The sequence below is a fragment of the Nannobrachium achirus genome (genome assembly GCF_963921795.1).
Source record: "Nannobrachium achirus genome assembly, chromosome: 9".
Classification (NCBI taxonomy): Eukaryota; Metazoa; Chordata; class Actinopteri; order Myctophiformes; family Myctophidae; genus Nannobrachium; species Nannobrachium achirus.
In genome coordinates this window covers 4,394,773-4,410,198 of record NC_137818.1, presented here as the reverse complement: position 1 = coordinate 4,410,198, position 15,426 = coordinate 4,394,773, and the positions used below count along the sequence as shown (strand labels likewise).

General features: G+C 41.3%; 2 protein-coding genes across 3 annotated transcripts in view; one reads left to right on the top strand and one right to left on the bottom strand.

Annotated features, from left to right (window-relative positions):
- usp11 (ubiquitin specific peptidase 11) overlaps window positions 1-6,349 on the bottom strand; it is a 38,380-nt gene extending 32,031 nt beyond the window's left edge. The window contains exon 1 of the mRNA XM_080734082.1: window positions 6,137-6,349. Within this exon, the coding sequence (XP_080590208.1) occupies window positions 6,137-6,243 (107 nt within the window). The 5' untranslated portion in view covers window positions 6,244-6,349. The remainder of the gene's footprint in view (window positions 1-6,136) is intronic.
- A 1,722-nt stretch (window positions 6,350-8,071) lies between these two features.
- rfc2 (replication factor C (activator 1) 2) lies at window positions 8,072-14,734 on the top strand. 2 transcript variants are annotated; one of them, XM_080734088.1, is made up of 7 exons: window positions 8,072-8,317; window positions 8,774-8,816; window positions 9,608-9,713; window positions 10,040-10,141; window positions 10,844-11,102; window positions 13,170-13,430; window positions 14,344-14,734. In XM_080734088.1, exons 1-7 carry the CDS (start codon window positions 8,168-8,170, stop codon window positions 14,455-14,457), a joined length of 1,035 nt encoding a protein of 344 aa, XP_080590214.1. In that variant the 5' UTR covers window positions 8,072-8,167; the 3' UTR covers window positions 14,458-14,734. The 2 variants fall into 2 exon arrangements, with proteins under 2 accessions (XP_080590214.1, XP_080590213.1); XM_080734087.1 differs by lacking the exon at window positions 8,774-8,816 and having other exon boundaries at window positions 8,072-8,360.
- The last annotated feature ends 692 nt before the right edge of the window (window positions 14,735-15,426 follow it).

The following is a 15,426-nucleotide window of genomic DNA, read 5'->3' as shown; positions in this document are numbered from 1 at the left end:
AAAAATAGCAGATCTACAAGCTCGCAGCGCGGCACTTGCCGTGCTGTGAGCTTGTATATCTGCTATTTTTCAATGGTTAAAGCAGTCAATAATCCTAGGCCTAAATGGGTTAAGTCCTGGCGGCAGGACATTGCCATTCATCATTTTATGTTACTCATCTGTTGATGACTGTTTGTAATCAATAAAGACAGTCTATTACATAGGCTACCAATAAAGACAGTCTATTACATAGGCTACCAAGTAAACAAGTTAATTTTTTGAGCCAGGGGTGGGCAATTATTTTTTCCATGGGGCCACAGAAAATATTGTGGAGGGCCGGGCCAAAAGGCAGTGCTCCCCGCAAGATGTGCTCCCCACAAACTAAACACACGGCTTTACCTCAGACTTCAGTAAATATATGGTTAGTAGTCAAATTTTTGTTGAAAACCCGGCATTCAGCATCAACCTCTCTTTTTTTAAGCCACTTTAGCAAGGTAAGGCAGGTTGGTTGTCATGACTTGTGACCAGTCTGACCACCTACTATTATTGAGACGACATCCAATGATCACGCACACGTGCACTGCTGATGTACGCATTGCGTCCATATGTACGTGAATAAAAAACTACAAAATAAAAGAAATGCAGCTTTAGTCCATGCATGAGGTAACATTTGAAAATGTGTTTATTTTCTAATTTACCATTAACCCTACAAGGGCCGGTCAAAGTGAACCAAAGGGCTGCATACATACGGCCCCCGGGCCGCACAAAGCCCTGGTCTGTTTTGATCCCTAATGCGACCACATTATGGTTGCATTGTCCTCTGGTTCGATTCCTGCCACAGTCATGAGTTGCACATCTTTTCCCCTCTCTAGCCTCAGCTTCCTCTCTCCTCTATGTTAACAAAGCAATAACTGCTTATACAGTCCAGCTGTGATGGCTGAGTGGTTAGTGTCCATACCTAGGACTCCGGAGACCCCAGAGGTCGCAGGTACGATCCCCCGCTCCAGCTATCACTGCTCCCCCCCTTGCGCTCCTTGTGGGCTGCCTCATAAGGGTTCAGCTGGGTTAAGCTGAAAAAAAGCAGCTGGGTTGGGCTGCGATACCCGAATTTCCCCCGCGGGAGGAGTAGGTAACTATCATGTGAATATACATTATAGGCTACAGTACACACAGCATTGTGCAATGGGCCTGGTGTACAAGATACACTACACCTCCAGATACCCATGTACCTGACAAACTACTTCCTAAAGGTCAAGGATGTTCACGATCACAGATCACAACACCACCGCGAGGCGTTGTGAGCATGTAGATCGGCTATTTTCACAATTTCAGCCTCTAATATTTGACAATTTTGCCAAAATATAATTTGTCATTTTAGATGTATTAAAAAGTCCACAAATTGTCACTTTAGAAATGTGCAGATATACCCTCTATCTATACACTTAAACTTTATGTTGGTTTGTTTACTGTTGAGTGATAAAACAATGTTGCACATTAAGTTAATCATCTGGGGACCCCCCAAAATAATTTGGGGACCCCCATGGGGTCCCGACCCACAGGTTGAGAACCACTGGTCTAGTCTAGTGCATTGTAACGGGAAAAGACCATGTGTTACAGGCTGATAAAGACAATAAGCCACTCCCGACCAACTACTATTACTTCTTATTTCCATTTGGACATGAACACGAGCCTATACTGTAGTGTATATCACTAACCTGGTTCCAATCCAGACAAATCTGCCATTGCAAAAAAATAATAATAATAACAAAAACACTGAAAAGCACCTTATGTTGCGTTTGGCTTCATCACAAACTGTACACATTCAGAATGTTGTTATTTACCAAAGGGAGAATTTACAGCGAAATTGTACAGACACATTGGCGTCTCATTGTTCCGAACTTCCGACGTCCCATTAGTCTGACGCTGGTGAATGCTAAGCTGGTGAATGCTAACCTGCCGCCACAATCAAGAGAACTGGCCCTATATGATAGATAGATACTTTTATTACCCGACTGGGGAAATTCAGTCGCCACAGAGGTTAAGGTTACAGAGTTACAGGTAAAGAGAAAGGAAAAGAAAAAGTATTGTTGTGTACAGCAATACAAGGATTAATCCACTATACACAGATTACACAGAGAAAAACTATCAGTCCAAACACACCATGCCCTGGCCAAAAGTTATAATAAGTCACAGCAGAAAAAGGGCAAAAGAAAAAAAAGGTATTAAACGAAAATCAAGAAAGGAAGAGTAAAAACTTCTGAGTTACTTCAGAACATGTCTGCCCTCAAGGAGAAATGGGATCACTGCTTTACAATAGGCATGATATACAAGAATACAACATGAACATGTCATATTGCATTCCCACAGCAAGTAGCAATATATATATTTTTAATGAAATACCAACTGTTCTGACAAGAGTCAAAGTCAAAATAAATAATAAAATGTATATTCTCAGTGATGTTACTAGGTTTTCAATGTAATGGGTCCCGGGACCCACAGGTGGTCATTCAAATGGGTCCCAGAAAAGTTTTATGAGTCCTCAATATAATGTTTACGCGCGCAAAATGGCGTCGGACGTCGGTGGAATCAAAACATTGACGTTTCTATCGCCTGTTTAAGACTTTCTACGTGGATTTTATTTGTGTTAACGTAGGGTAAAGTAGGATGCTTTCACCCATGAACAATGGTGGTGTCTGTGGAATTTCTTTTTTTTTTCTTTTACCGCGACGCAGTAAATTATTTTAACATGGACTCTAATGGAGGCGCATCCCCGGGACCCCAGGACCATGACATGAATGAGTCCCTGGGTGACTTGAATGAGTTTTTGATGCGGGATGCGCACGTAATGACATCACTGTATTCTGATATAACTATTTTATTATTTACTAGTTCAATATGACCTAGTCATACTGTACATTTCAAAGACAGGTCCTGCTTTATAAAAAATAAAAAATAAAGTCCACTTTCATTTATCGTGTCTGTTTCTTGGAGATCAACTCAGAAATCAAAAGTGAAACTGCAGGCTCAGAGATGTGTCATCACACTGGTATTCATAAACAACTCCATGACTCCACAACAGTCTCTGTTTCATCCCCTGTTAAGCACTGTTAATGATGATAGTTCTATGTGGATAGTTGAATAGAAACCTGTGTTATGTTGAGGAGAAAGGTTGTCTAAATAAATGATTGCCTATCAGTTGTGTGTGGCATTGTGGGTACACACCACTGTATCCTACCAGATTCCACTCATATCTTATGAGCAACAAATGATCAAATACAGTTGCTTCATATCAAATATCACATAACCAATCTCATCTGTCACTATTTTGCATTTTAATTTGCTTAAGGAATTCAATCACAGGAAGTCATAAAATGTTTTAAAATGCCCACCAACACCGTCTCCCTATCAGCTGTCCTACTGTCTGTCTCTATACACTGTCTCTCTCTCAGCTGTCCTACTGTCTGTCTCTCCTACACTGTCTCCCTCTCAGCTGTCCTACTGTCTGTCTCTCCTACACTGTCTCCCTATCAGCTGTCCTACTGTCTGTCTCTCCTACACTGTCTCCCTCTCAGCTGTCCTACTGTCTGTCTCTCCTACACTGTCTCCCTCTCAGCTGTCCTACTGTCTGTCTCTCCTACACTGTCTCCCACTCAGCTGTCCTACTGTCTGTCTCTCAGCTGTCCTACTGTCTGTCTGTCTGTCTGTCTGTCTGTCTGTCTGTCTGTCTGTCTGTCTGTCTCTCCTACACTGTCTATCCTACTCAGCTTTCCCACCGTCTGTCTCAACTACACTGCCTCCCTCTCAGCTGTCTCAAATCACTCACCAAATCAAGGTTGTGCAGAATATGCACCATTATTCTTTAAAAACAAATCTCTACAGTAAACTAACGTTTTCTCTGCTAATATCCACAACACTGTGGACAGGCTTTCCATACGGTAGAAAGACTGGTTTTCGTTCCTAACTGACAATCGTGATCCGTTTATATCTCTGGTAGGGTGGCGCCACCATGTCATTGTGCCGCCACATGAATGTCCAATCATTTGTGAAGCATGGTGTTGCCATGTCACTAAGAGCTAGAATAAAGCAAGGACATACCAAAACAAACAGTATTCCCAGCGAGAACTACTTGAAGAAACTTGTCAGATTCCTAAAACATTTGAAAGGGGGAGTCATTTTGGAGGAGCACAGGCCAGGGCACAAGCTTGATCCTCATCCGCTCCAGAACCGGATCACAAAACAGCTAAAGGAGTTGATCCCAGCCAGGCTGCTATACTGTATGTATTGATGGCAGTAAGTGTGTGGTGTATTACATTGCACGTGACATTCCCTGTGATTCATTGAGATACAATGCTCCCTCATTCTCCCACAGGGCAGAAATGCTGTCCTACTCATCACAGTTAATTACTACTGACTCGCAATGGAATGTGTGCTCACAACATAACACAACCACTTAAACCCTCTGGACAGACTTGGTAAACTGGACCCCAGTTGGCTCTGGACTTGGACTTAAAAGATGGGACCATATGAAAATGTTACGTCACGATTATTGTGACCAAGAAAATGCCAATTTACGATATTATCACGATAATATCCCCCATATCCATTATCCTGGGGTGGAACATTTGCCGAAAAATTGCATATCTACTGTACAAGCTTACAGATCGGCTCTTTTTTGGCAAAGAGATTTGGTAGAGAGTGAAAAAAAGTTTAAGTGGTACCGAATATGCAGCTTGGCAAATAAAAGGTGAATCGATCGCAGTGCATGACGGAGGATAATTTCACGATAAATTTCAATCTCCTCAATATGATTATTGTGAGTGTTTTTATCACGATAAACAATAATAACGATTATCGTCCCATCGCTACTCGACACCAAATCTCTTCACCCAAAAGGTTAAATAAATAGCCAATCTACAAGCTCACAATGCAATGCATGTATGTACATTATATGGATGCTGGGGTTATAGAAACTGTTAAACCTGCTGTTTCCTGAGAATTAGCAGTTCTCTGTTCTCTGTTCTCTAGAGCAGTGGTTCTCAACCTTTTCAGGCCTCGACCCCCAAAATAATCATATTTTAACTGGGGACCCCCCACCTGACGAGCACTAAGAGTTGAGGCATTACATTTTGTATAAGACAGTTCTATTGTGAAAATAGCAGATCTACAAGCATGTAGATCTGCTATTTTCACAATTTCTGCCTCTAATAATTGACAATTTGGCCAATGTTTAATTTGTCATTTGCTCATTTCAGAGATATCAAAAAGTCCTTAAATTGTCACTTTAGAAATGTGCATGTACCCTCTAACAGTCTAACTTTATGTTGGTGTGTTTAGTTTACTGTTGAATGAGGAAAACAATGTTGCACATTAAGTTAATCATCTGGGGGACCCCCCAAAATAATTTGGGGACCCCCCTGGGGGTCCCGACCCACAGGTTGAGAACCACTGCTCTAAACAACATGATTTATTCATTGACTAACACATTATACATGACCATCCACTACTCTTGTACATTAACCTGCTTTTCACTTTCACTTACAGAAGCCCAAAAGGATAAAAGGATAAAAAATAATTGTCATTACAAACAGGACCTTGTATTGACAACCACAGCAACAATAACATTATAGTGACAGTGATGGTATTTCCATCTCCCAAAGCCCAGACCAACATCATGTTTGCTACAAGAAACAACAATGTTGTCATGTAAATAACAACTTGCTTCTTCTGAGGTTGGGACTTTCTCTCAAAACTACCACAAACAGCAGTAGTTTAACAGTTTAAATGTCAACAGTTCTCCTCTCATCTGAACCAAGATAAAACAACCAGTGTTGTTGCACGTTAAGTAAACAGTTAGCCTTGTGCCAAAACGAGCTCCATGCTAACAGGTGTTACACCGACATCGGTGACCCGTCGAATCGGGTGACTTGAGTTCACAGATAACACTTTTTGTCCGATTTTGTCAAAGCTTGGAAAATGGCAATATTCTAGTACACGAAAATAATCCATTTTCTTGTTCCATTTCAAGATGCCATGCAGATTATGACACTTAATAACCCGACGAGTCGCAGTATTCGATAGGTCACCGAGGCGGGCGCAGCGCCGCTACCTCCTTAGCGCTGTCAAGTGGATGAGAAGAACACAGAGCGGACAGACTCACCAAGTGTCCCCGGCTCTGAGCTCACAGTCCCGGAGTAAACAGTCAATCTCCCTCCGCTGGCTGTGGAGCCCCGGAGGCTCCTGGCTGGACGAGGCTGCGGTCATCATGAGGACATCAAAGCTCCATTAGATGAGCAGGAGGAGGGACAGTGAAAGCATTGATCTGCTCTAACAGATTGATATTAAACACTGTGGTGGTGTGTGTGTGTGTGTGTGTGTGGTAATGATTGGTAATGTGTGTGTTTGCGGAAGTAGGAAGTGATGATGGTTTAATATTTATATGGCGTTGGTAGGACGGTGTCGCGCTGCAACAGATCTACAAGCTGTCAACAAGCTTGATCCACAACTGTGATAGCTGGTAGATCTGTCATTTTTTATGGCCTGCCTAAAAAGAGTTCGTTTTAATGACAAATCCTCTCATGTTTTTGTTATTTATTATGTATGTATTTGTTTATTTACATCTATCTATCTATCTATCTATCTATCTATCTATCTATCTATCTATTGGCTATCAATCTACAGATCCATCTAAAACAATAGAATATTGTGTAAAAGACAAGTGGACATTTCTTGAAACTTTCATATATTCAAAATACATTGAACATTCAGTTTGTGAATTATTCCAACCCTTTTGTGTTAAAACTTTGAATTTTTATGGCATAGGCCTACAGCTCATGGCATGAATATCAAAAGTCCATATTTCAAAATATTACAATATTACAGGAGACCACTCAAAACAAGGATTTATAATAGAGAAATGTCAACCTTCTGAAGTCAGAGTAGCTTGAAGTGCAGTGGGTTTTTAGATGGATCATATAGATGACAGTTTTTCTGATGATATCTTCTGCATAGTACTGTGTTCTATCTTTCTGTCAGTGTCATTCAATGTTATAGGCTATAAGTTTTCTCCCTGGAAATAAGCTTCCCTTACATGAGTATCCTTTTAGTTGACCTTGTACCAGTGATTTGTACATGAAACTACCTTTTCCTATGCAAACTTCTAAAAAAAAGTCTTCAATCAACCAATCAATCAATCAATTAAAACAAGGCCAGCGGATAAACACATAAACTGATCAATAAATGTTTTTAATTGAATTGAATTGAATTATTTCTATTTCTTTAGAATACAATTTTCAAATGTTCAATCAAAAGGCAGAGGGAGTTGTTTGATGGTAGACAAAGGGAGCAAATTAGTAGGATAATTGTATTATTTGTATTAGTAATTTATATACACATATATTTTTTATTTTTTTATTTCCATTTTTCTACTGTGTGAAAACCAATGATTTTTTAGGCTATTGGTCCACCCTGACAGCACAAGAGTTGAGGCAACACATTTTGTATAGGCCTAACACGGTTCTATTGTGAAAATAGCAGATATACATGCTCACAAGCCTCGCAATGGGGCGTTGTGAGCATGTAGATCTGCTATTTTCATAATTTTTGCCTCTAATATTTGGCAATTTGGACAATGTTTAATTTGTCATTTTAGAGGTATTAAAAAGTCCTTAAATTGTCACTTTAGAAATGTGCAGATATCAGACACTAACCCTAAACTTAACCTACCCCTAACCTCAATGGAAGTGTTGCCATTCAGACAATTAGAAGTCATTGTCTGAATGGCAACATGTCTGAATGGAGAGCCCATAGGGGAGAGCCTCTATACACTTAAACTTTATGTTGGTTTGTTTACTGTTGAGAGAGAAAACAATGTTGCACATTAAGGTAATCATCTGAGGACCCCCCAAAATACTTTGGAGACCCCCCTGGGGGTCCCGACCCACATGTTGAGAGAACCACTGATCATCATCATCATCATCATCATACGTCACGATTCCTCCCACCCAATCGGCGGACGTGATCTTGGCCTGAACCAATCACACGAGAGCTTACTGAGTGCACTTCCTGTTTTGTGTCGCAGGACTGGAGGGAAATTTCAGCACTAGTTTCGCGCGCTGCAGCCTGTCAGACAGACAATAAACCCCACCAGATCATCACATTAAAACATTAAAACATTAAACATCCATACAGCATGGAGGTGGAGGTGAAGGATACCATGGAGGTGGAGATGAAAGAAGCGGAGGCTGCAGTAAAGAGCTACAACCTGCCCTGGGTGGAGAAGTACAGACCTCTGCTGCTCAACCAGGTGGTGGGCAACCAGGAGACTGTCTGTAGACTGGAGGTGTTTGCTAGAGAGGGGAATGTCCCCAACATCATTATAGCAGGTTATTATATTAATATATGTTATTAAATATCATTTATATGGAACCAGGAGACTGTCTGTAGACTGGAGGTGTTTGCAAGAGAGGGGAATGTTCCCAACATCATTATAGCAGGTTATTATATTAATATGTTATTAAATATAATATAATATAATATAATATAATATAATATAATATAATATAATATATATGGAACCAGGAGACTGTCTGTAGACTGGAGGTGTTTGCAAGAGAGGGGAATGTTCCCAACATCATTATAGCAGGTTATTATATTAATATAATGTCCCTAACATCATTATAGCAGGTTATTAATGTCCCTATATTATATATGTTCCTAACATCATTATAGCAGGTTATTATAATATAAGTTATTAAATATAATATAATGGAGCCAGGAGACTGTCTGTAGGCTGGAGGTGTTTGCACGAGAGGGGAATGTCCCTAACATCATTATAGCAGGTTATTATAATATATAACATCATTATAGCAGGTTCATTATAGCAGGTTATTATAATAATACAATGTTCCTAACATCATTATAGCAGGTTAATAACATGATCATATATTAGCATGTAATTACATCATGTATCCAACAATCTCTGCTAGACCAGTGCTAATTAAAGTGGGGTCCGGGGACCCCCAGGGCAGGGGTCATTTGGGCAGTTTGGGGGTTCCAGTAGTAACTCTGGTCTATAGCACTAGAAGGAGAACTTCTAACGCTATCGCTATGGACCAGAGCTAGGGTACCAGGGGGTTCCTATGGACCAGAGCTAGGGTACCAGGGGGTTCCCCAGCCAAATGAGTTCATACAGCCTCACAATATCATTTTAACCACTTCCATTTATACGTTGGCTGTCTATTCAAAAATAGCAGATCTTCAGGCTCGCAGTACGGCACGAAGTAAATACATGTCAATAACACTTAATACTCCTTGGCATGAAAAGGTTTGAGAACCACTGTGCTAGACAGTGTCCGTCATGTAAAGGTGTTATTATCTGTGAGCCAACTAACCCTTAAGGAACTTAAATTCTATCTGCTTCTAAGTTGCTATCCCTCCATTGACTGACAGCCCACTCATGACACAGAAAGGTCCTGTCTGATTGTAGTAAACCATGGTACACTCACCAACATCACAGCTGTACGGAAAGCTTGGTCTTTGTGTCTGACAAGAAAGACTCCTCCTTTGTCATGTTATGAGCAACTTTGTGTCAATAAAATGCAGTGTGTTTAATATATTTGTACGATGTCAGGTCCCCCTGGAACTGGTAAAACCACCAGCATCCTGTGCTTGGCCAGAGCTCTGCTGGGAGCTTCAATGAAAGATGCTGTGTTGGAGCTGAATGCTTCAAATGACAGGTATGGATTATGATATGAATGCTTCAAAAGTTCAAATAATAGGTATGAATGATTACATGCATGAATGCTTCAACAAGTGATACTGTAGGTATGGATTATGAAACTCAGGAATGCTTCAAATGATGGGTTGTATGAAGCAGTGACATGCAGTATTCAACACAACAACATACAGTATAGTGTCTGTCAAAATAATAAAAGGCAACAAAGCTCAAGAGCTTATTTCTATTGTGGTCATTGTTCTATGAAGCAGTGATGTCTCCAGAAGGATCTACATGTAGTATTGTATGACATGTTATATTGTATGACATGTTGTATGTTTTCTCCAGAGGCATCGATGTGGTGAGGAATAAGATCAAGATGTTCGCCCAGCAGAAAGTCACCCTGCCTCCTGGACGACACAAGATCATCATCCTGGACGAGGCTGACAGGTGAGACATGTCTTTCTCATTCTGGTGAGAAAGAGATGCAGGTGAGCTGCCCTTGGTTGCTCAGTTATAGATACAATACCACCAAGGTGAAAAAAGTGTCACTCCAAAATAAAAGATGAAAAAAGACTGGCTCAGATGCAATTTCTAATTTATTGGAAATCTGCTCAATAAATGAGAAATGTCATAAATGAAAACCATTTAATTGCAACACAACAGAGATGTCTCTACTGTATAATGGTACAGATGGCTGATGTGTATGCTCCCGTTTGGAGAGAAGTAGTTTAATCGCAACAATGTCTGAACTATGTTATGAAGATGGCGGTGCATCTACTGTCCAGTCCTATACTGTGCCAAAAAGAAATTTCGGCCTCAAGAATGTACTGCTAATCTTTTTCTTAAAAGTTAAACATTTACCCATTTAGAAAATGGTTCCTTTTTCAGGGACAATAATTGTTCACAACCCCACTCTGTATGTAGTTACCCACAAACCAGTCTGTCTGTAACGCCCGGGATTCGAACCCGGGTCTCCTGCGTGAAAGTCCAATATCTTAACCATTGATCCAAAGGGATATACCTATGGACTGAGGGAGATACTAGACTCTTGAGGCCATCAGGCTGAGGTGATTCACTCATGTCCCTAATATCTTATCCTTCTTTCTGATCTCTCTCCCTCTCTCTCTGTGTGTGTGTCTGTCTGTCCAGTATGACAGACGGAGCCCAGCAGGCTCTGCGTAGGATCATGGAGATCTACTCCAAGACGACACGCTTCGCCCTGGCCTGCAACGCCTCGGACAAGATCATCGAGCCCATCCAGTCTCGCTGCGCCGTGCTGCGCTACTCCAAGCTGAGGGACGAGCAGATCCTGGCCCGCCTGCAGGAGGTGGTGGAGCTGGAGACTCTCAGCGTGTCCAATGATGGACTGGAGGCCATCATCTTCACTGCACAGGGGGACATGAGACAGGTAGGATCATAGATATAAAAACTAGACCAGGTCAACCTGGTTGTGCCAGACCCCCTGTCTGTCATCATCATTTATGACATCATGCCTTTTGTAGGCATGTCATCATCATGTCATCATCATATATACCCTTTATATAGAAAACCCGGACCGACATTTGCTTATGTAGGCCTACCCATTTCATGGGTCTGGCAATCAGACCTCGGTTCGAAGTGAAGCGGTGAACTTTTATTCTATGTGTTCTAGAGCTATGAACTCTGTGATCTATACATTCTTCCAATTCTGAATGAATGAATGATTTTATCTGGAGGGCCGAATTGTCATGTGAAGCTTGACCAATCCTCAAAGTATGGTCTCATTGGACATTTTTAATCATCCAATCATCAGACCGGGACAGACGTTACACACATATTCTGGACGTACGGGACAGATAAAACCTGTTCATTCTGGACTGGAATGACCATATATGGACATGAACGGGACACGCATGTACGGGACAGATAAAACCTGTTCATTCTGCACTGGAATGACCATATATGGACATGAACGGGACACACAAAGCCACTCCTTGGAAGCGGCTTTCACCGCTTCAAAAAAGCTAGATACCTCCTCCGCCGCTGCAGTTCATTGGAGCGACTGGTAAAACAGGACTGGCGGAAGTGCAGAAGTGTGGAAGGCACTCTGCCACTCAAAGTGACTACTGACCAATCACATCGTGTCTTTTTCTGGGACTTAAATCCAATCCAAAGGAGCTTTATTGGCATGAGGAGACAAACGTTTACATTACCCAAAGCAAGTGCCTCTGGGAAAGAGGGAGTCCCGCCTCTGATTGGCCTACAGAATGTCCCCCAGTGCTTGGAACGGCATTCAGTCTGTATTGGTAGGGGAGGAAAAGCCTCGCGTAGGGGAGGGGCTTCGCAAGGCTGCCATTCAAATGACACCTGGCCAATCACAGCGCGTCTTTTCCAGGACTTGCCGGATTGTCATTACGTTTAGATATCAGGCGGGTAGGACAGACAGACAGACAGACAGACAGGACAGACATCTTCTTCACTGCACAGCGAGACATGCGACTGCGTGGGGACAGTTGCTTGATCCATCCCACATGATGGGATTATCAGATTATCAGAATGTTTTGTGTTTTAACACAAAACATTCCAGTATGTAATATTTACCCAACCTGTAACTCTTAATACAACCTGAATACATTCATACATACTGTACCTGCCCCATAGAATATACAAAGTAACATAGATGATCTACAACGGCTTACAAAGCAGTCATTTCTTTGTATATTTCAGTTATTCGACATATCTTCCATGTGCAATTTGTTAATTACAAAGCCTAAAAAACATGTTTCCATAAACGTATTCGAAAATAGGAAGAGATTTGCTTCCTATTTTCGAATATAATAATAATAATATAATTCTGATAATTCGCTTCAAGCGCATTAAAGTTTTTGCGGATAATACGTTTATTCGAATTTTGAAGTGTTTCCATAAAAAGATTTATGTGAAAAAGCCTTAATGCGCATTAACTCATTTGCTGCCATTTAACAATACCTTCGTACTCCAATCCTGCCAAACTGTCTCCATAGACTTCCATGTAATTCATAGTGCACGGATCATGCACACCCATGCCTAGATAATGCACCACGTGTGTCCACATTGCTCACAGCTTTCAAACAAAAGAATCCGAATGGAAATCCGTTCAGGCATTCATGAGATAGCAGCCACTATGTTTTACACTGTTGTGAGCTTGGAGGTCTGCTACCTGAGTTGTATGGGGGTTGTATGGGGGTTAAACAAGCAATTTCGCGATCGCTATCATGCCTACTAACGTTTTTGGGGTCCAAAAAAAAAAAAAAAAAAAATTTTTTTTTTTCAAAATGGCGGCCATTCTCGGGTTCCTCGGGCGTGGCAGGGAGGGACATCCCAAAATTCTCGGGTTCCTCGGGCTTGGCAGGGTATGAGTTAAGAGGCTTTTTGGAAACGCCACTAGTGAATCGTCAACTTAAATGTAATTCTGACCTCCCTATCTATCTGTGTCTGTGTCTCTCTGTGTGTCCAGGCCCTCAACAACCTCCAGTCCACCCACGCGGGCTTCGGTTACATCAACAGTGAGAACGTGTTCAAGGTGTGTGACGAGCCCCACCCCCTGCTGGTGAAGAGCATGCTGGGACACTGCGTGGAGGGAGACATCGACGAGGCCTACAAGATCATGGAGACGCTGTGGAGGCTGGGGTACTCCCCTGAGGACATCATAGGGAACATCTTCAGAGTCTGCAAGACCTTCCAGATGCCAGAGTACCTCAAGCTGGAGTTCATCAAGGTGCATGATCTGAACACTGTCGTTGCTTGAGGGCAGTGGTTCTCAACCTTTTCAGGCTGTGAAACCCTGAATAATCATATTTTAACTGGGGACCCCCCACCCTGATGAGCACTAAGAGTTGAGGAATTGCATTTTGTATAACACAGTTCTGTTGTGAAAATAGCCGATCTACGGCTATTTTCACAATTTCTGCCTCTAATATTTGACAATTTGGCCAATGTTTGATTTGTCATTTCAGAGGTATTAAAAAGTCCTTAAATTGTCACTTTAGAAATGTGCAGATACCCTCTATACACTTAAACTTTATGTTGGTTTGTTTACTGTTGAAAAAACAAAGTTGCACACCTGGGGTGTCCCGTCCCACATGTTGAGAGCTACTGGTTTAGGGCAGTGGTTCTCAACCTTGGGGTTCGCCCAAATTATTTTGGGGGACGAACGCGTTCTGAGCTTGTAGTTCGGCTATTTTCACAATATTTATCTATCCATCGATCAATTCAAATGTGAAATTTTGGGCGGTCACGTCCTGAAAGGTTTGGGAAACCGTTTAGGACTGCAACTATCATTTTATTTGCAATTATTCTATATATATTTTTAGATTAATCAAAGCTGTTTTTATACATCAAAGAGTGACACAGGAAAATTTGAATAGTTTTTTTCTTTAAATAATCGCTTACATTGGTTTGTCTGATTAACCAATGAAGCCTTATTTTACTCGCACGAAAATAGCCGATCTACAATGTGCCACAATGTGACCCTTTATGCAATGTGAAAGACAAATTTATTTTTCTGCCAAGATCGATTTGTTTTCTTTTATTCCTTAGTTTAACCGTTGCACCCATAAACGTGAGTATTTATCTTTATATGATGAGGAAACACACATTAATTCTTTGTTATGTATATATTTGTGTTGCAGGAGATCGGCTACACCCACATGAAGGTGTGTGAGGGGGTCAACTCTCTGCTGCAGATGGCAGGTCTGCTGGGGAGGCTCTGCAGTAAAACTACGCCCCCTGCTGCTGCCAGCTAGAAACAACACCTACTACTGCACCATGCCTTCATAAACACCACCTCTATTACTACATCAGTGACTCTCAACCTTTATAGTTTCATGGAACCCCATTTGTTACAAGTTTCAATCTGTGGGAAGTCAATCTACCTTTTCCTAAAGTGTTAATTTAAAGGAGTAGTTCACCCCCAAAATGACATTTTTTTTTTCTTCTTTTGATTACTCACGCCATGGAGACTTGAGTTCAATAATATATTTTAGTTTTTTGTCACATTCCTAAGATAAAAATGTGATTATAATAAACATACCCCCATTGATTCCAGATGGAGACCCAAATGCATTCGGGTCCCCATCCAGAATCAATGGGAGTACATTTACTAAAACAATATTTTGTCTTAGGATTGCGACAAATACAAATAAATATTATTGAACTCAAGTCTCCATGGCATGAGTAATCAAAAGAAAAAAAGGTAATTTTGGGGGTGAACCTACTCCTTTTACTCTAAATTCAACTTGGTTTAATCTCGTAGAGTTACAGATCCATAAGGGTCCATTTGGTTCCTAACCGTCATTTAGCTTGGTGGGAGGTGGGACCCCCTCAAGGACCCCTGGGGGTCCCTCACTGCACCCTATAGGTTGAGAACCAGTGAGCTACATTCAGATAACTTCCCCCCAAAACCAGACATAACCCTTCTAGAACGATCCCAGTCCAGGACAGTAAGCTCTTACTGGCCCTCCAAACAGCTGAGACCTCTGGAAGTTCTGCTAGGACCACAGCTCTGTAAATACTGTAGATCCATGTTCAGCCATAACATTCTGATATTAAAGATGTTTACAATAACACTGTTGTATGGCTTCAAGGTTCTTTATTGGTGCTGCTTGTGTACAGGTACATACAAGGAAGATGTAAGGATTAAAGTTATCCACCAGTCATTTATTTGTACAAGATTCAATGGTCAAACTAGAAATAGAACACGTGTTCTAAAGCCT

Bases quoted from the DNA above. Each gene is read 5' to 3' on its own strand.
- rfc2 (XM_080734088.1), top strand. From the start codon at position 8,168: ATGGAGGTGGAGGTGAAGGATACCATGGAGGTGGAGATGAAAGAAGCG. The intron at 11,103-13,169 runs GTAGGATCATAG...CTGTGTGTCCAG, and splicing joins CACAGGGGGACATGAGACAG to GCCCTCAACAACCTCCAGTC. The intron at 13,431-14,343 runs GTGCATGATCTG...TTTGTGTTGCAG, and splicing joins TCAAGCTGGAGTTCATCAAG to GAGATCGGCTACACCCACAT.